Raw genomic sequence first — 15949 nt, forward strand, 5'->3', positions numbered from 1 at the left:
TTATGATTTATTACTTTTACATTACATAAAATTACACCGACATAAATCAGTGATATGATTTATTACTTTTATATGTAGCCATCATTATTTTGTTGAGAGCTGAAATTAAAAAAGAGCTGTCTGTTTTGTATATAAAATTTCATGGCCACTCTGGAGTCGGGGGAAAATCATACTGATACACATGTACCATAAGTATAATGAAGAAAAAAAAGAAGGCAAAAGCAGTAACAAAGTTTGGTCAAATATTGAAAACAATGTACATGTAAGTTCTTTAATAGCATGCTGTAATGCATTGAAATATTTTTTTGGCAAATTAAATTAAGTTTCATATTTTGAATGCACAAAGAAGCATTCTGATTGCGGTAGGTGTATAGACAAACTAGGTGGAGTTTTTATCTTACCATATGTAAAAATGTACTGATATAACAAGGTTGTGATGACTTCTGCAAATGGCGAACCAGGTACAGTGTATGTCACTGTCAAGTCTCAGTTAGACAGTGTACTCAGTATTCAGACATTTGACATTGGCACTGTGTATTCATTTCTCAACCCACTACCGTGTGTGTCATGAATCGGTGTTTGAGCATTACCAAATGTCGGAAACAACACGTGAAGTCATGCAGGGCAAGTGTGAGTTTCTAAATACTGTACATGCTATTTTTATGGCATTTATACGTATTCAAAGAGTAGTGTTTTGTGTGTGTGTGTTCAAATATAGAATTTCACAGCCTTCGTATACAATATACTGTAGTTAAACAAAATTGTATTCGTGTGTGCAGTACTGTCACACATTTTCAAAAGTTTGTCTTTTTTCCAGAGTTGCTATCGCTGCTAAATATTTGGCTTTATTTCTGTATGATTTGTTGGGTTGGTATGTACACAACATCGTAAACTAGGTGTTTATTTTTTATTCTTTTATATCTCCCAAGTGCAGTACAACTAAACAACCATGACTGTTGTTTGTCTTCTGTCAACCATGACAAGTTGTTTGTCTTCTGTCTCATTGCATAAATGTTCTATAGATTAAAAGCAGTGGCGGATCCAGAGAGGGACGCATCAGCCCCCTCTTTATTTTTCGTTAAAACAGAAGAAATACAAAAGAAAAAAATGTGTGTAGGGGGGGAGGGGGCGTGCGCACCCTTTTATTTTGTAAAGGTGCCTCCCCTTTACAGAATTCCTGGATCTGCCCCTGAAAAGTACCTTGCTTTTTCCAAAGCGTTCATACAAAATCACTGATTTTGTATGTCTTTCTTTGTTTAGCATTGTGTTGATATTGTTTCAGTGGAGTCAGGTGTCCACCTATCATACAAGCCAATTGTATCATACCAAGTGTGCCTCATGGAATTGTAGAATTATAGTTTGAACATGTTCAATAGCATAACGAATTACAGTATTAGTCTTAGCATGACCATATCGACTGAACTTGCAATGAAAGCTTTTCCAAAATAATTTGTTTACTAAAAGTTAGATGGACTGGGGTTCCACCACTATTGTGTTTTACTGAGTACTTTATTGATATACTGTAATGTATATAATGCTTTTACATTCTCTACTTCGTATTCAAATCTTTTAGTCTTCTCTTTCTCTTCCATCTCATCATACACATATTTACATCATTCAAAATGACTGTGTGAGTGCTAGTGTGTCCAAGGGCATGAGTGCATTTGTTAGTTTGTGTGTCTGAATAGAAATCTGATAATACAAATGTACATGTACAATCAACCTTGCTTACCATGCATAAGTCGAAGGTTCTTTTCAGTCCTCTTCTCTTTATATTCTACTGATTTTAATCCCTCCTAAGTCAAAGTCGAAGCCATTTCTTCAGTCTAAATACAGTCAACTTTGCCCAAGTCGAATTCATTTTGACTGAAGAAATAGCTTCAACTTAGAGAAAATTCAACTTATGATGAGGGATTAAAATCAATAGAATATAAAGAGAAGAGGACTTGAAAAGACCTTCGAGTTAGGTGATTATTCGACTTATGTGAAATCGACTTATGCAAGGTTGACTGTATTTAAAGATTGACTTAAAATTGTTGTGCAATGAAGTTTCATTGGAAATTTGTTTACAGTAATGTACAGGTAATGGAATGGATGGCAAGATACATATTATATACAATGCAATTTATGACATATTTTGGTGGTATTTGCCTCTTTTTTTTTTTGTTGGTAACCTAATGTTAGCAACCTAATGGTGCACGCAATTATTTACATTCAACTGTGCATCTATGATTACTTATGACAATCTGTAGTCCAACCCAGTGGGATTTCACCATTTACATACCCTTATGTGCTCAAGTAAAGTACTACAGACTGCAAATTACATTTCTCTGAAAGAAACTTTACTCATCAATTTACATATACATAATACATACATCACATGTCGGCAATAATTATTTTTCAGCTTGTGTGACATGAGATAGCATCTTTAACAAAGCCACAGACTTCATAGCCTTCATAGCACGTTAGTTATTCTCACAGCCATTTCTATACCAAGTGCTTAAGAGTCTAACATACTCAATCACAGAAATGGTACAAATTGCATCTTGGTATATCGTATTGTTCTGACCAAGCCATGTGTTTCACAATGTCAATTTTTCTGTTTGAGTTCCTGTTACCAAGTTCAGTACATGTATCTGGTTGAAGACAATGAACTTTTGACATAAATGGTACAAACAACCATGACAAAAAGGAGAAATCTTTAACAGCGTATTTGGGATGGGAACTCAAATGCACATAGTAAAGTGATTACAGTATATAGACAGTCTCTTCTCAACTTATGTCAATAGAAATGATCTGAAAGATTGGCCACAAATTTCAGTGAACGTACTCCAAATCATTCTACAGGGTATTTCTGTAAAAGCATTTAGAGCTTTGTTCATGTCACATGTAGATGGACAATTACGGCTGTATAAATGAAATTGTTCTTTGAAAATACTTTGCTATCTTTATCAAGAAAAGGTTAAGATTTACAACTTAAGATTTTGTTGAATGTGACACAGATAATTCTAGATTGGACAAAATGGCTTAGCATTTCCACTTTATCAATACAGACATCTAATATGTTTATTAAAATTTGCAATATCTTTCAGAAATAACCATTCGAGTGTACACCATTCACCTCACAATGCAAGTGATAACTGTTTGGACTAAAATTAAGCAAACATGCATAATTTGTCAATGTGAATTGGTACAACTGGACTGCTTGGTAATCTTCCACTGACTAATGGAATAGCACAGGAATTGAAACTTGAATCCATGGCAATAACTTTATAGGGTGAGAAAGCTGTTTTGTAGTTTGCCTCTGGTTATTGAAAATGTATAAATAACTAGGAGCACTAAAATGCTTCATGTCGATAAATGAAATATTCCTGTACCTGATAACAATACAAGTGTATTATGTCTGCTGCAGCTATGTCTGTGGATGGCCTTTAATCATGAGATCTCATCCATAACTAGTCACCATTGCAGACCAATGTCTAGTTTGCAAATCTACATTGCTTCAGGCTGCACTAAACACAACTTGAATTTGTACACCATCAACACAAGCTAGATTCAGATTACTGTATAAGTGGAAATTTTCAAGGTACGGGAATTTCTGCACATTTCGCTCTACCACAAACTATTGTGAAAATAAAGCCATGCAAATATTTTTGCTCACCATAAATGTTCAAGTATTTAACATCTTGTTTTCAGGGAATTATAAACATGTGAAATTCATCTTACCTGGTAGAGGTCAAAAAACTGAAACAAAACACGAAATACTCACATGGAAATATCCACTTTTACAGTACACATTAGTTCTGTGCTGATGGATTTGTTATATGAAGATTAAAGGTGGAGATATCTCTCCTGCTCTGTAAGCTCCTCGCGGTTCACTGCATCTGGTTCTCAGACATGGATGTGGTCCACTCTGGAGCAGTCTGGACAATCTTCTCAATGATGTTGTTGACCTGGAAACACAGGCTCTGGATCTGCTTGTCCCACTGGGGCAAGACATCCGTTGCTGGTAGGGAAAGTACAATGAGTCTGTTTACTAATACATAACTTACAATATCAATAGAAAAAAAAAAAGAATCACAAAAAGTAAAACATTACATGAAAGAGATTGTAAGATGCACCAAAGGTGTTTTAACGATCATAGGAAAGTCTATTCTGGCAAGTAAGAGAAAAGACTAAGTCAATGAGCAAGTTTTCACAACATGACGTAATGGGCAATGATGGTGAAAATCGCTGGGTATTTTTCAGTGAAATGCTCAATGTTCCAGCTGACACAGAGAAACACAAACAGATTTTTACTACTGAAATTCTCTCATATTTTCTAAAATGTTTATGAAAGACCTGAGAAAACTATGGAAAACAGTAAAATTGATGTTACATCTATGCCTACTTGTGAGCTGAAATACAAGCAAACTTGGCAAATGGACATTATTTAAGCAAATCTTTTCTATCACACATGACACACGTGTATTTGATAAAGATGAGTACCGGTATTAAAAAAAAAAGTCAATTCAACTAGTGATACTCAAACAGTGACATATGTGTCTGAAACAATAGTACATCTAACAAGGTCTCTACCTGAGTAAAGTGTGGTTACGACAAACTGTTTGGGATTAAGAAATTTGTTTGCTCTAATGAAATTTTGTTACGTGAGGGTGGGGAAAAAAATTCAATGAAAAACACACACATTTCAAACTTTGAAACTAATGAAACACTTTGTTATAATGAGATTTTGTTCCAACAGTATTCATTACAATGAGTATACTATTATAGGAAGCAGACTTACACTCAAAGTGAACAATGCCATCAATCTGATCTATATAGCCATTCATCCTGCCTTCTGAGATCATCTGGGAGGCAATTTTCTCAGCCTGACAAATAAAAGAACAGAAAAGAAAAAAACAAAAGAACATCCAGCAAATTACTAAGAAATGTCAGCCCTGAGTGTACCTCATTTCTAATAGAAATTGTGCTACAAAGGTTGGAACGAAAACACCAGCACTGCAGAGATCAAATGTTATTTTCACATTCACCACAATGTTGATTAACCCTAGCAAAAAATATTTCACAGTGCTCAAGTTATTCCAAAATCTTATGAAAGGTGTCAGCAATTATAGAAATTTTCAGAACTAATCCTTTGATCCTGGTATCTAGGCTTGACAAAGAGTAATCAAATTCTGTACTTTACTGTCAGAACAATACATAGAAAATAAAGTACATATTCTGTATCATCCTCTGAAAGCATCACCAACACTAGATTACTTCAATCAAAATTTGAAGACCTACATATTCTGAAATCCCTATGCATGCACTGGACTTGCACTGTCCCTGCCTCATAATTTGCACATATTTTATCTCCTACGGTGACCAGGGATACGGATGACATCTCACAGTGCTTTGTATCCAGAGGAAAAGGCCCTTTACAATTATCAACTATTATCATTATCATTATATACTTTGCAGTCATTGAAAGAGTGCCCATATAGGGTTTGTTATCAGGTTTTATTCATTCCCATGCATTAAAAAACTAGATATATCGCTACGGCTACTGATATGCCTCCGCCATAATGCATGGTTCTCCTAATAGGTCTATAGTACAATGTCTTGACAATGTGTGATGACAGTTTAACATAATTGGCAAAATAATAAAATGACAGGTTTGACACAAATGTGCTGAATGTTCACTTTCCTAGAACTAGGTTCAATTGGATGAATGATTAAAATGTCAGAGTGCAGATTTTTGGGGAACTGATGATTTTTACTTGACTATGGACCCTTTTATAAGTTTATGCATTGAGTAATTTTCAAGGTATTGAGAAAAAGTATAATTTCAGTATCAAATGGGAAAATAGCATTATCTAAACCTGGCCTTTGACCTTTGACCTCACAGTTCCAAAGAGAATCACTGTTAGGTTAAACATGCATAAATATGTAAGTTTCATGATGATACCTTGAGTTACTTTCGAGATATGGAGGAAAAAGTGCAATTTAGCACTTTCACTTGACCTTTTACCTTTTGACCTTTGACCTTTTGGCAAGAAACTTCCCCAAAAATATATATTGGGTAATACATGCCATACATCAAGTTAAAAAAAAAACCAAAAAACCTTCAGGCATATTGCATTTTAAGAAAAGTAGTGATATTTTGAGGAGTTGACCTTGACCTTTGACCCCCTGACCTTTGACCCATGACCCCCAACTTCCCTAGATAATCACTGCCCATCGGTACAAGCATATATACTAAGTTCCATGAGAATACCTTGAACCATTTGCAAGATATGGAGAAAAACATGAAATTTCAATGTTTTTTTCACAAAATAACCTGTGACCTTTGACCTTTGACCCTGTGACCCTAAAATCCACACAAAGTATCATCCCCCAAGGATATACCCTCATACCAAGTTTGATGTAAAACCACCACACGGTTCTTGAGATATCGACAAAAACAAAACGGGACGGACGGACGTACGGACGGACGGACGACCCGAAAACATAATGCCTCCAGCCACTTCGTTGCGGAGGCATAAAAAATCATACATCCTTAGAGCATTCTGCCTACTTGAAAAAATAGAATGCATACCTTTGGCGGAGGAATCTCAAGTAAAGAGCCGAGTTCTGCAAATGTGATGTTGTTGTATAACTTGCTAGCTGAGAGAAGGTTGTGTTCAATCACAGCTCTGTCAAGTATACTTGACCCTGATGAGAAAGAAAATAATATGTCAGTGAGAAATAATCATTAAGAAATTCTGCACATTCAAAGTCTCTACACATGTTCTGGGCATTACATAATGGTGGAATCACTTGTAAGAATTACATGATATTCCAGTTATAGCATTCTGCACCTACATGACTAAGAAAGTAAGGCAATTTGTAAAGAAATCCATATGGATTTCGTCAGATATATAGCAGAAGGGATTTAACTCAAAGGGCTGGATGCAATGCTTAACATCCTACTGATTCTACTGGTCATAGATTAAAAGCCGGAGAAAAACTCTCTCGCCAAACCGACTAATCTCCCCGTGATATCACTTTCCATCCATTGTTACATCATAATCCATCAATATTTCTTCACCAGTGCAATGCAGCCTGAACGTGTGTGAAATCATCATCAAATCATATCATATCAGTGCTACATGGCATCACCACATATAATTACAGCAATACCACAGTATGTATTCAGACAATGAACAGATACATGTAAACACATATTCAGTCTTGCAGCAACTATCAAATCACATCAATTTCATCTAAACAATGTTCCTTATCATCAAAATATCTCATCCTTTCAGCTTACACTAATCACATCACATGAAATGACATCAAAACAGACCAGTTTGAAAAGATAAAAAAGGTTACATAAATAACATGAAAGTTTGGACATCATGAATGTTAAAACAACACCTAACAAACCTCGCAATGAATATCTCTACTGGGCTTGGTCATGAGACCAATTTCATTCAAAATAATTTTCTGTTTCAGGCTTACTCTTCTTCACTCTTCTTTCGCATTATCCTATTTCTTTTATACACACTTGCATCATACACTGTCATCTTGCATATACCGGTAATCACCGCATTTCCTCCTCACAAACCAGCAGTACCACCAATCCAGAGAGTCCCAAAGTGTGATGTCACAGCCATTCATCACCATGGTAACTGGTTCTAAACAACCTCATCTGGCCTGAGTGTTTATGCTCGCACCTGGTCCCAACCTACGCTGTAACAAAAGACTGTGACATCATCACTTTGGTACTCTATTGTACTCTTTGACCATAGCATACCATCAGCTCTTGTAGCTTTCTAAAGACTGTGACATCATCACTTTGGTATTCTTTGAATATAGCATACCATCAGCTGTAGTAGCCTTCTGGTGCTCCTGTAAGACAGAGGCAAACTCCTGGAGCTGGTTGCCCCTGATGATGCGGTCCAGGTACATCTTCTCCAGAATCCCATAGGATGGGAGCTGCTGGCATCTCTCATCCTTGAACAATGTGGCAAGCATCCTTGATCTCTGCTGACCTGCATCACAAAGTTTTATACCGAAGTCATTTTGCATTGCATTTCTTTAACTTTGTTATTTCTATGGTATGAGTTTCCCATCACCTATATACTACTTCAGAATTGACCCAGGAAAAACATCAGTGTATTTTAATTCTGGTCAATGAAAGATTGTAGTGATTTTCAAATCAGAGATTGCATGCACAGACATGTTGGCGATGACGTAGTCACAAGAATTTTTCACATAATTTGCAGTATTCTCAATGCAGTGTATGAGCTAATGATTCCAATCCCAAAGGCATAGTTTACCAAGGTCTCAGGGCAGGAACATCTTATCCTGCAGTAAACACATGTCAAGATACTTGAACCACTGTTAACCTGGTGATCATTCCAGGACTTGATTTTAAAAAATTTGACACCATTTGCATTTTTCATAAATCCCTAGTCTGTGACATGAATTGATGCTATTGTATTTAATAACTTTAATTCCTTTCTCCTTGCCAAGCAGCCATCATAGTGTTCCTTCCCCTCTCCCCCCCCCCCCAAAAAAAAAAAAAGAAATAAGAGGGAAATGGGTTTGCTTGTGTAATGGATATGAGAATGGCAGTGTTCTAAATAAATGAGTGGAAGAAAGGACTCTTACTTGCTTGTATATGTCACCTGTAAAGATTTTTATGTCCTCTTGATATCTGTCATATATTGTCATAAGAGGGTAATCTGTTCCCTCCCTTTAAAAAAAAAAAATGCAGACATACACCAAGGATAAAAACAGGACATATAGCAGGATGTCGTTCAGATGCATTAATGAATCATATCAAAGAAAACTAGAAATGTCGCTACAGCGACTGGTTATACCCCCGCCAAACAACATTTCATAAGCTTTGGTCAAAACAACATTTCATAAGCTTTGGTCAAAAAACTGAGGAAGTAGTTAAATCCGCAAGATCTTTCCTTGATCTTCTGCCATTAATATGCCGTTACCATGGCAACGTTCTTTCGGGTACTGTCGAAAAATGCATCTTGCACATCTACAACCAAAGGCACACATCTGTACCAAGTTTCATGGAACTTGGGCAAAAACTGAGGAAGTAGTTTGCAACACAAAATTTTCCATCATTTTGGCTCATAATATGTGAGCTGTTACCATGGCAACATACTTTTTGTCACTGTCAAGAAATGTGTCATGCTGACCTATATCCTAAGACAAACATTCAATATGAATTCCATGAGAATTGGAAGAACACTGATGAAGCAGTTTTGCCATGAAGCATTTTGCCCTATATTTTACCAATAACATGCCGTTACCATGGCAACGCACTTTTTGCCACTGCGGAAATATGTGTCTTGCACATTAACATATTCAGATGAACATCTGTACCTAATTTCATAAAAATTGATCAAAAACTGTGGGAGGAGTTCGCGACGCAAGATTTGTACCCATTTTTGCCCATAATATGCCGTTACCATGGCAATGTACTTTTGGGTACTGTCAAAAAATACGTCTTGCACATCTACAACCCAAGGCACACATCTGTGCCAAGTTTTATGGGAATCGGTTGAAAACTGAGGAAGTAGTTCGCGACGCAAGATTTGCAACGGACCGACCGCCCGACCGCCCGACCGACCGCCCGACCGACCGCCCGACCGACCGCCCGACCGCCCGACCGTCCGCTGATTCCTATATACCCCCTTCAAACTTCGTTTGGCGGGGGTATAAAAAGAAAAAAGGAAGGAGGTAAATGATGACAATGATTATCACTGATGATGAATATTACTATCATTGTAAGGGGCAGCACTGTTGATGACTTACCAGCTGAAGCCAAGATGGTGCAGTGCAGGGCATGTCTGAGGGATTCCATCCTCTCCTCCCCGGCTATGATGGTTCGGTAAGACAGCTCGTTATAACGCTGGGCTGCCTCTATGAACTTCCTTTTGTAGTCCAGCATACGTGCATAGCATACCTTCAGTTCCAAAGGAAAATGAAAAATGAAAATGGCAACATTTAAACACACACAAACACACACAATTAAATGCTACACAAAATGTACTCATTCCACATGTAACTGAATGCAAATAAGTAACTCAACTTTTGTGCAAACTCTTATGTGCAACAAGTAAAATAACCTTTAGGCACGGTATTAATCTGATGAGTCATCATTTCTTCTTGAGTCAAATGGCATTTCATTATTCCATACAGATTATAATATTGGTTTACCTGTTCTATTTATTTCGATAGGAATTAAAAGCTTGCAGTCAGCAGTGACGCTATTTTCAACAAGTTTGTATATTACACACATACATAAATGAATAAAGGTAAAAAAAAACAACAACCAAACAAATATGAAATTCAACAATCATTACAAATCCAAGCAAGCGTAAAAACATACAAATTGTTAAACTCATCTGAACTGACTGCTAAAAGTTAAATAATTACCTAATGAGCATAATAAATGTACTTATAAATGTAGCAACATTGGAAAGGCAAATATCTATTATCGATAAGGCATTCATTTTGCCTTAGGATGACATACACAGTTATGGGTAGAGTTCAAAGTTCAATACAGTGTTGGTTAGACTGACCTTATAGAGTATGTGAAGCTGCTCATTCTTGGACTCTGCTTGCAGCATGGAGGCTCTCTTGATGTAGACCTCAGCTTCAACTGGGTCATCATCCTCAAGGTACAGTCTTGCTATTTTGAGGTATGTCTCGAGTTTGTAGTCGACAGGGTACTGCCTGGATAAGCATGTGAGTAAGCATGGATGTTGCAGAACAGTAACTAGTCTTCACAATGGTAAACACACAAACATATCTAAGTAAACACACATAAACCTCATCTAAGTTGATAAGCATGTCACATGATACATTAAGTCATCATCATCACAGATGAAGGAGCAAGATTTTTTTTTTCTTCTTCTAATTATTCCCCACACTCCAATTTGACAGCAGGTTTCAGAAGAGTCAGAAATGGCTGATCTTGCAGTGTGAGTCAAGGAGCATTACGCACAGACACATTTGCATTTATATTGATACGATCACACAAAAACTCTTGAGTATCTACATGTAACATGTTGCTATGCCTTCTGTTACTAGTTAGTCCTACAGAAGCAAAAAATACAAGTTTGTTGACTCACACGGGGCAATTAACATTGGATTCCTCCACTTGGGACCAAGAAATCATGTTAACACCAGTGATTTGTCGACTTGTTGATATCAATTTTCCTAACACAGAGAGTTTCATGAGAAGTAATTAGAAAAAAAAAAAATTGGGACTCATTTTTTCCTTTGACTTAACCCTAAAAAGACTGGGTTATTTTGGAGGTTTTGTAATTAGACAATTATACTCTTTATACACTCAGCAAAAAAAAGAAAGTAAAAAATTTTTCGAGGTCATATTTTTCATAGAATATTTTTATGAAAATCAATGTATTATATACCATATTAAAGGTAATTTAATTGCCTATTAAGCTAATAGGTTAATTAGAAAGAAAACTTTACGCATGAGTAAGCACAGTCATTTTTGTCCTCCAAGGCACAAAATTAAAAATTGCAAAAAATTGACACATTCTCTTTCATTTGCAAATGCCCTTCACGATAACATTGACAAAAAAAAAAGACCAGTTTAACACAATGACAGACATGAATGAAATAGGAAAAATAAGTTTTTGTTCTCTTTATCTCTTCATAACCTCTAAGAAAACAAAGTGGGAAACTAAAGGGGAAAAACAAAAATTTTCTGTCAAGTCAAACTTCAAATGACATAGGGAATAATAAGCATAAAGATGGTTAAATGAGCAGAATTTCTTTATCTGTTTCTTTCAATCTAGTGATTTTAGAATCCATGTGACAATTTCAAGAACCAAACATTATTTACAATTTCCAAATTTGAAAAAAAGCTCAAATTTCTACCATTTTTGTTAATTATTACTTCTTTTCTCATTTCATTTCAATTTATATTTGACATACGATGCTTTATTTTTCCCCTTTATTTTTAGTCTTCATTGATCTTTTGGTCTTTGAAGATATCATAGAGATCAAATGTTTATTTTTGCAACTTAATTTATGTTTCTTTTTGTGTGAAATTTGTTGTTTGTTCTTATTGTTATATGGAAGAGCATATACGCATGAATGGCAAATTGTTCAGTTTTGCGTAAAATTTCCATTTTTGATGATCTACCAGGTTGATAGCCAATTAAATTACCTTCAACATGGTACATAATACATGAGCTTTCAGCCAAATATTCTATGAGAAATCTGAACTTGAAAAAGCGTTTACTTTCTTTTTTTGATGAGTGTACATACCAAGCTCGAGTATCTTGGTATTTCTTATGTTAATTATTGTTTTTATTTCTTATGTTTTCTATTGTATTATGGTTTCATATATTCAGAACAATTAATTTCAACTTCAGGTCAGATTTTAATAGCTAAAAAAGAGACTGTGCACGCAAAACAAAAGAAACACATTAGAATCTTGTAAAACCTCATTTATTCTACACATACGTAAACACATACAAATAAGCCATTTTTGACTGACATGTAATCGTAAAAATGTTACCTAACACCATAACCACTGCAGGTTTATGTGCAAATTAGGTATCAAAAGATGTGTAAGACTCTAAAGAAAAAAAGTCATGAAGTGTCACGGTGAGATCTTATAAATTCTGGAAGTTATTGCAAAATATCCAGGGGGGGGGGGCATCATGCCCCCCCCCCCCCCCCCCCCCCCCGTCTTTTTAGGGTTAAGTGATCTCTTGACTCATGCAATGTTGACTTATGTGAGGTCATATATATTGTATACATATATGTATGCATTTTTCATATCATAAGAGGTTAATACCCCATATAATTTTCAAATATGAAATTACAATTTCAATACATTTGCAGTTAAAGTCTCACATCAAATCCCGTAAAACTGAACATTTGGCTGCTTCAGATTGATTGTTGTATCCCCCCTTCTCTCGCTAATTTACCAGCCTCTCTCTCTCTCTCTCTCTCTCTGTACAAATTATCCATCAAGATAACTACCAAACTATTTGATTAAATATTTACATATCTTTATTTATGTACATATCTTTTCCTCTATCTACAAGATACATCTCTTTAAGTCTCTATCTATTTCTCAATCTATTTTTTTTCAATCTTTCTATCTGTCTGTCTGTCTATCTATCTATCTATCTATCTATCTATCTATTTATCTATCTATCCAAATATCCACGTACCTATCATTCTATCTACATGAATGTGTGTGTGCATGATTATGTAGATATATCTACAAAATGCCCAATACCTGATAGGCTAAGTGACACTTTGTTGTATGATTTGACTTGACACAACAGAAACTTACTTCTGGCCTGTCTCAAGAGGAATTCCTACAAGAATTCTGGCAGCCTCCCTCCAGTTCTGCTCCTTTTCATAAATTGAAGATAAGTGTTGTCGCACTGTTCCCATCTGACATGAAGGAAATGGCATAGATGCAAACACATCTTAAAGGTATTAGCCCACTTTTGTAAACCTGCAGCAATTGGTCTCATAGTTAGCATGGAGTTTGGGTATGATTGCAGTAACACCTGTGCAAAATTTCGTTCCAATTAGTCCATTACTTTCATAAAAATAAATGAAAATGCACCGTATGCATGCGTATAAAAACGCTCGCTAGCTCCGGTCCACGCATGTACTACATGCATGCGATACATGTGTAAGTTAATGTGCGTAGCTAGCCCGCGCTCGTAATTTGATTTTGGGTCGGGTTGACCCGGTTTGAAAATTGATTTTAAAACGATGATTTTCTCTCTTTTATCGAATGGTATAGACAAAGAGCAACAAGTGAGGTATGTTACTGTTATAACTTGTACTTGAAGTCATATTGGACCTGTTTTATGCAGTTTTGATTTTCATGGGTTTGCAAATGTGGGCTAGTACCTTTAACACATGACCAAAGAAGGAAAAGTCTGACTGAATTGACATTTCTTGAGAATTGGTATACTAAAAGTTCCTGTGATCAGATTCAATCCAGATTTCTTGTGAATGGAGTGCTGAAATTATTTGACTCAAGGCTTGAAATATAGGGTGACATATCTGTTGATTATCTATTGATATCTCTACAAATGCAAGTTAGTTCACTGTTGGTGCACTCTTTCACAGCTGACTATCTTGTCTGAGCATGTCTGCATGTACCCTCTCCCTGTGAAGTAGTTGAAAGATACCCCTAAAACTCTATATTCTACTTGTATGTTATGGATTCTTATCTTAAATTGTAGTTTAAGAACTGGTATACAAATAAAACATAATTTACCTACTTTTTTATACCTTTCAATCGATTTATTAGAATATTTTCTTCATGTGCATGCCCTGTCTGCCGAGCTCTAAAACCTAGCGTGAAACTGTACCTGCACATCAAGAAACGTAAAGTCACCTGTTCTTCAAAAGACACTGCCCGAGGATGGACCTTCTCCAAGAGGAAATGTGACACTCTCTGTGACACTGGATCTGGGAGCTCAGGGAGCTGGTTGCATACCTCCAGTAGGAGTTGTCTGGAAATCACCAAACTCACGCTCTCCTTCACCACTGGTCAATAGAAAACAAAATGCATACTAATACACTGTGACTCCGCCACTGGAATTAGTAAGAGTGGATGATAGAAGGAGTCATGACAGAAAAGTGACTTAAACCTGTTATGCCCTCTGACTATAATATGATTTCACAGAGAAGACATGATTTCATCATGCACTAAACATACATGTGTTCAAGGAAAATGAAAACTTACAAAAGAAGAGAGATAACAAAATAAGTACCAGCAGCAGTGACTGCACCCCCTCCCCTGATAAGGATCAGTATAAATCTCAATAATTGATAATATACACATAAAAAAGAATATTCCATAAATGCCATTACTAAATGGATTTACACATAGACGGCCTATGTTTGAATTTCTAAGAGGTGGTTCAGAGAAAAGAAACACCATCAACTTTCATTTATTAATCCTGTGTTGTTCATTCTAATCTGTACTATGCTTACATGAGCACAGAAAAACAAATTACATAAGTTCAATGCAAATTCATTTTTGTACGAATGATAAACCCTACTGCCTTTATTAAAAAAAAAAAAAAAAAAAAAAAAAAAAAAAAAAAAAAAAGCTGCCTCACTTGTTTCAATGAAAAACTGCAATCCATTGACCAGGTCATCTTCTGCCAGCTGTAGAATATCATGCAAAATTTTTCTGTACCTGCAAAAGTGAACAGTCATACAAAGTCAAAAGTCATCATGACTACATGACAGTCAATCGCATCCTATAGACCCTAGGTAATAAATAATTTACTGAATAGCAAGGTTGTTTCTCTTCTCTATCGAGATATCTTCTCTTCGGAACTCTTCCGAGTCAGAGTACAATTTTACTACTTTGTGTGAAAGTGGGGAACTGAACAACTTGCCATTACAATTTAAGTCCTGGTATAAAAAGAGACACAGATAGTAACTTTACAGGGAGGAAACCAAGCACATGCTGTCATTTTCTTCCTACTAAAACCGTGAACATCTTGTCAATGATTAATGTAAAAAGATGCAATGTACACATGTATCAGCAATATTATATTAGATTACAACAAATATTTACATTGATGGGACTAGCTAAAACGCCTTCATAGAAGTGATATATCAAATACAATCTCGTAGTATCACTAAACAAAAGGACAAAATGACTTAATATACTCAAAATCCTTAGATTTATACACTCTGCCTTACAAAAGATTATAAATCATGACGTACTTGTCAGTAAGATCTTTAGGAGCACCACCGGCAGTAAGAAGAGCTGATAATTGTTGCTTCATGGAAGCTGCCATCTTGAACGAGTCTGTAATTCTGGGAAAAATTGGTCAGATATAAAATCATTTTCCCCTACAAACTGAAAGAAATCGAATGAAATTAATATTTCGAAACATTTTATATTATATAATGTGAG

General features: G+C 35.8%; 1 protein-coding gene across 1 annotated transcript; it reads right to left on the bottom strand.

Moving 5' to 3' along the window:
• Positions 1 to 1908: 1908 nt before the first annotated feature.
• On the bottom strand, positions 1909 to 15836 carry LOC140229230 (COP9 signalosome complex subunit 4-like). Its single transcript, XM_072309503.1, has 10 exons — positions 15757 to 15836; positions 15138 to 15217; positions 14408 to 14559; positions 13340 to 13443; positions 10578 to 10731; positions 9808 to 9958; positions 7848 to 8018; positions 6581 to 6696; positions 4787 to 4871; positions 1909 to 4006 (listed from the first exon to the last, which is right to left on the bottom strand). The coding sequence occupies exons 1-10, from the start codon at positions 15828 to 15830 to the stop codon at positions 3876 to 3878; spliced, it is 1218 nt and encodes a 405-aa protein (XP_072165604.1). The 5' UTR covers positions 15831 to 15836; the 3' UTR covers positions 1909 to 3875.
• Between the last annotated feature and the right edge of the window lie 113 nt (positions 15837 to 15949).

The sequence above is a fragment of the Diadema setosum genome, chromosome 5, assembly GCF_964275005.1.
Source record: "Diadema setosum chromosome 5, eeDiaSeto1, whole genome shotgun sequence".
NCBI classification, from domain to species: Eukaryota; Metazoa; Echinodermata; class Echinoidea; order Diadematoida; family Diadematidae; genus Diadema; species Diadema setosum.